The sequence below is a fragment of the Pteropus alecto genome, unplaced genomic scaffold (genome assembly GCF_000325575.1).
Source record: "Pteropus alecto unplaced genomic scaffold, ASM32557v1 scaffold95, whole genome shotgun sequence".
In the NCBI taxonomy this organism is placed as follows: Eukaryota; Metazoa; Chordata; class Mammalia; order Chiroptera; family Pteropodidae; genus Pteropus; species Pteropus alecto.
In genome coordinates, this window is record NW_006441071.1 from 18843647 (window position 1) to 18849696 (window position 6050).

At 37.5% G+C, this 6050-nt stretch overlaps 1 protein-coding gene across 2 annotated transcripts in view; it reads right to left on the bottom strand.

Annotated features, from left to right (window-relative positions):
* Nucleotides 1–6050, bottom strand: part of CEMIP2 (cell migration inducing hyaluronidase 2) — a 68911-nt gene that overhangs the window by 47567 nt on the left and 15294 nt on the right. For both annotated transcript variants that reach the window (XM_025051402.1, XM_006918436.2), the window contains exons 2-3: nucleotides 4162–4504; nucleotides 534–674 (exon numbers count right to left, since the gene is read on the bottom strand). In XM_025051402.1, coding sequence (XP_024907170.1) covers nucleotides 534–674; nucleotides 4162–4492 — 472 coding nt within the window. In that variant the 5' untranslated portion in view covers nucleotides 4493–4504. The remainder of the gene's footprint in view (nucleotides 1–533; nucleotides 675–4161; nucleotides 4505–6050) is intronic.

Here is a 6050-nt window from a genome sequence, read left to right on the forward strand (position 1 = left end):
ATAGATTTCACCTTTGAGAGAGGGGGGGAAAAAAAAGATAGATCCAAAATTAAGTTGGAAAAAAGAATTTACTGAGTCTGCTTAGAAAATTAAACTAATTTTCAAAACACAGTAAAGGAAGAAATGAAGAGCTCATATCTCAACACACTAAAAATGCCCATGCATATGAATTTTAATCCATTCGCTTTAGAGGTAAATAATTTCTAGAAAGTATCTAAGAGCCTACAAATGTGAATCTCATTTTTACATATATTAACTCATCACTCTACATAACTGTAACAAAGATTCGATTATGAGAAATCACCTTCTGGAACTACTTCCTTTTCTATAGACTGAAGGTCTTGATGAGTGATTTCTAAGGCCTTTCTCGTCCTTGAATACTATGGTTCTACCTTAGGAACTTATCACGTCTCTGTGGTTAGAGTGATACCACATCCTAAAGACGAGGATAGTTTTCTACGTAAAGAACATCACGTGTTCCTGCCTAGTAAGGAGCAACCTTGCTATTCCTACAAACAGGGACCATTACTTGCCTCCATCCTGAATGACAATAGAATTCACTGTGGCATCTGAGGTCAGACAGAACATATCTCCCTCCTTAATAACAACTTGCTTTGCAGAATCTTGTCCTGGATCCCAGTTCCTGAGACGAGGGTTTTGATCTGGGCAATTCTCTATAAAGCAATGTAACATCATTATCAAATCAACTCAACAAAATGCAAGGATATCCTTAGCCAAATCCAAACACTAGTATCATTCATTGCAATCTGCAAGTAATGGGGCTGATATATTTTAATTTCCTGACATAAGGATGGAAATCCCATTCCATCTCACCCAGCAGAGATATGTCAAATCTTTTTACTGGAAAAAAGAATTTACTGAGTCTGCTTCACACGTTAAAAAAAGTTTCACCACAAACCTAAGTTGCTATCATCTCTTCGGATCAAACTCCTCAAGGTAAAAATGGAGTTCCTCTGAATCATCTACTCTGGAAATAAATCAACAGTAAGAGGCAAAACTGTGCCCTGTCCTTGAACTCACACTAGACAGCTGTTTTAGAAAAGAAAATATGTTCACAAGATACTGGTAAACAAAAAATGGAAATTGTTAAGCAATATGTCTATCAGGTTCCTTCCTGTGCACTAGGCAGTGGCTGGTAAATAAGTATCACTATCTTCAGACACATATCCTTTTCCCAGTAAAAAACTGCAAGAGGCAAATGGCCTAAGACGTGACTTCTCATTTTCAGAGATGAGGAAACCACAGATTAGAGAAGCCAAACCCAAGATTACTCAGCAAGATGAGAGATAATGGAAGTTTCCCTTTAAGAAATGAGGTTTACTCCTTTACTAGAATTAGAACTTGCCTCTTGAATAGGCGATGATTAAAATATAAAAGTATTCTGCTTTGCAACAGCTATTTAATGCATGGGACCTTTAGTTGCTGCTAAATCTGAAAGAAGAGGGGAGAAAAATCACACAAATTTGGATCAAATAACAACCAAGTATTTATTGAGGATCAATTTGTCCACCCTGCACTAGACACTGTAAAATTTATTTTAAAATGTTATATATATATATGTGTGTGTGTGTGTGTGTGTGTGTGTAATATATCATTGAATTGTACGCTTGAAACTTATTTGATTTTATTAACTGATCTCACCCAATTGTGTATACACAGAGTTTATAATCTAGCTTGGAGAAAAAGGCCACCATGTATGAAATAACACTGAATAATGTGATAGTTATTTGAGGTGCAAAAGAGTCTAGAGAAAGGAGGGGTGGGGCTGAAGTGCCTGAGGCAGCCTCAGTGAAACAGGTGACACTAGACGAGATTCCAAAGGGTGGATAGTATTTAAATAAGAATAATACTGGTGATCCAAGTACACTCTGCTATCCAAATCCATTCAGCTGCTCAAGTTGGAACAGCAAGCTGGAGCCCATACTTAAACTAAGCAATGGTAGGAATAGGCAAGATATGCTTGGGAATCATGAAGGTGGAAGATACACACGGGAAATAATATGAGCAAAAGTAAAGAGGCTGGGTACAGCACAAAGATTATTTTTTATACAAAGAAAATTCTGATTCCTCTTTTTGAACTAATATATCTTATTTCTAAGCACTCGTGTTGCCCTAGGCTTATGCTTTCTTTTTGAGGTAATAGTAACTACTACAGTTAAAATTAGTCTCGTTAGTCAAGTCCTTGGCAGTTATTTCATGAAACTTTTCTCATTGCAGTTTCGTAATTATTGATATTTAATTCTGATAAATCAGTGATCACCACTATGATACCAAGAATAATCCTTAAACTTTTTTTCCCCATCGAAGAAACAAGAAACCTCTTAAATTTGTTCTGACTTAATACTGAAGATTTCTTGAACTTTTCTTCTACCTCCCTCTCTTCCCATTAAACATCTAGCTGGAAAATTCTCCATAATGTTATATCAGAAGCAAACGTATGCCCCATGTAACAAGCACTGTACCCAGCTACGGAGAAAGAAATCCAGTCTTTTGAGATCTAGAGCCTACTACAATAGTTACATAATTCCTCTTAATTTTTATAATTATTCCCTGGGAGAGCATGCTTCATAGAACCAACACTATAAACTCCAGGTTGCTTCCTTCCAGTAAAGTACATTTAATGAGAATCTGTGTGGTCTGCAGAAAGCACTGAAAAATAGCTCAGCCAGCCCCATCTGCCCGGCTACCCACTTGTTAAGCAGTGCGTGCATTGTCAAAGTTATATAAGAGCAATAACCACAGTGAGGCTCACCCTGAAATATTTCAGCATACCAGATCTTTCCACTGATATTCTGACTGCCAAAATATGAAACTAAAGAATGTTGATTCAAGGAACCAGATCAACAATTCAATGGCTTAGATGGAATATGAAAACGTCAATTAAAGCCACAGATTTCAGCTCTAATTTTCCACTAACCTAGCATCCCTTTACTGCAAATTACTTGGAAAGAATGAATCAACAGCAGTTAAGTTGGTTATTCTGATGGAGAAAAGGGGAGAGAAAGTCAGTGCTATGTGCAATGAAAAGCAATGTTACAAGTTATCTGTAACACTGTTATGTGGTTTACTGCCATGGTCAACAAAGATGTTGATATGAACATCTATCTCTGTTACTTCAGGTCTATTTAGAAGCATTGACACTACCTCTCCCCAGGACTCTAAAGTCTATAAAACCCTTAAAGCAGCCAGGAACACTAAATAAAATATTTGTAAGTCTTATAAATGGTAAAATGCTTCTCAAATGTTCTATCTATTTAAGGAGGCATCCGATTTGACAAAAAATCTGTTGCAGACTGTAAAAAAATGCAGACAACTATGGTGCCCAATCCAAGCTCTTATCTGCTTCACCTTCACAGGCCTGATTTTCACGTGGATGGATGGGATTCTATTATAAGCCCATTCTTTGTTGGTACCACATTGAGGCTGACTGAAAACAAACTTCTTCAAAATCATCCAATATATTAATATTTCCAACTTGAAAAGCAAAGGCCATTTAAAAAATTAAAACCTCACTACATGATGTTTAACTATGAAGTAATGAGTGATTTTTTAGACAAATGTATCAGAATTTATGCCTCCTAATGGATGTCTTCCTTTAATGATATACATTGTTCCTCAAAAATATTTCAAGCTTCTTTTTGGAACTGCCTCTCCAGCCAGTTGTAAACCGCAAAACACAAATATTATTTTCACTTATTTTTTAAAACTCAAAAGTAGTTTATCACTACAGTTAGTGATTTTTATCACTAAAAACTTTTGGCAGTCTGAAAATCATACCTCCCACAAAGGATGAAATTGTGCTACCACAAGAATTCAGTAAAGACTTCAAATTAGCATTCTGAAAAAGAAATGTTCTAAGAACATCTCGAGCACTGGGAAAAAGTGGCAAAATGGAAAGGAAGAGTGATCCTTTAATTTTATCATTTCCAATGAATTCCTTTAATAACTGCTCTCATTCATAACAAATTATACTTCACATTATCTATTAGTTAGCTAGAGCTGTCTTAACAAAAGATTTTTCAAAGTTTCATTCTATTATGTCCTTCCCTTCTTTCTTCTCCTAGAATATGTTCTATATGCACGCATACATACACACACACACACACACATACACGCACAAACACACACACACACACTTACCATCTGGAGCATATTTTGAGGATATCCCTAAGATGATTGCAAGTGCAACAAAAAATGAGAAACTAGTAATAGCAAAGCAAATGAAAGTATTTTTGTGCCTCTTCTGCTTTCGGCTCTCTCCCTGGGCTTGCTGTTCTTCAGATGAGAAAGCAAAGCTGGCCCGGGCTTCGTGTCTGATGGAGGGATATTTGGTTGGAGCTTGACTCTTTGGAGGAGGAGGGGGACGCAGTGGGACAACCTTCCCTGGAATGTAGCCAGACGAGCGATGGCCGTTTCCATTATGAGGTTGCAGAAAAGCAGGGGAGTGTCCCCTGGAATCAGTGGCATGCATGATACACTGTCACTGTGAAAAGAAATAAAATAAGGCTCAGAAATGTGAGAACTGGAACGGTTTGTTTTTATTACGTTTTATGGTAGTAAAATATACACAACACAAAACTTTACCATTTTAACCATTTAATGTGTATAGTTTGGTGGCATCAAGTACATACGAAATAGTACACAACCATCATAACCATCCATTTCCAGGACTTTTTCATCATCTCAAACAAACTCTGTAGCCATTCGGCAACAATTCCTCGTTTCGATCCCCCACCCCACAACCCCTACTGCCTGGGGGTCAAGAAGTAATGACTTCTTGAAAATATCAAGTCAGCTCATATTCCTGTGTGGATGGAAAACACCAAAAATAACCTCACAGGGTGATCTGATCATAAATTCCTAACTGGGCAGGTTATGATGGGTAGTCACACCCCAGGCACATAACTTCTTTAGTGAAAGGTTATCTTTGCCTTAATTAAGCAAGACTATCCATTGGTTCTGTGCATCTAGACTAACACACCTTTGAAATGCCTCTTTTCAGACCCCTCACTACACCCTCAAGAGAGCACATAATCTTCACTATCCTGTAATCCAATCTCTACCTTGCTTCCTCCCACCTTCTCATAATCTTCCTTACTTTTTACCTCCTTAATTCAAAATGCATAAGAGCTGCTGCAAAGTGCTATCCTAGGGAACATTTTCTTGTCTGTGGAGCTCTTCCATGTGTATCCTATTTGGTTCAAATGAATTTTTTGAAAAATTCTCTACAGGTTTGGCCATTCTTATATCAACGCCTGATATAATAAACTACGTGGACAATTACCTGCATTAGTCCTCTTCTAATAACCACTCTTTCTCAGTCCTGCAGGGCAACACTTCAAATGATTAAGACAGTATCCAAGCTCCTGTATCTTTCTCATGTCTCCTTACCCCAAGGAACTCTAACGAGCACCTAGGCTGAGAGCCACTGTTCTCTGGCAAATGTTCTCAATTTTCTCTGTGCATAAGAACCACCAGGGAAGCTTGTTAAAAATGTAGATTCCTGGGCTCTTCACTCCAGGAATTTTGGCTCAGTTGGTGCAAAGATAGCCCTGGATTATACATTTTTAAAGCATACCACTGAAGCAGGTGGTCATACTTTGAGCATCATTATTCTAAGTCCTTTAAATTGAAGTTAAAGTCTACATGCCATATAAGAACCACAAGGAGGCCCTAACAAGTTGCAGTAGACAAAGCATTCATGTTTAGCCTTTAATTTTCCTACCAGATTCACCCTGTGATGAAGCAACTTAAGTATTTCTACTTGTATTATCACTAACCACAGACTGAGAATTCATTTAGTGAGAAAGGCTAAAGTCCACGTTATCTTGTGATAGCCTGCTGAAATGTGAAAGGGTTAAAGGATAATTAAAACCTGAAACTGGACAAAGGAAGTCTATACCTTAGGGCTAGTTTCTGGAACCCCTAACTACATTCTGTTAATCATGAAATTTGTAACAATGAGCTCATACGCTAACTGCCAATTTTAGCCTGTGTAACTCTGATTGCTTGCGTGGCATGAAAAATAA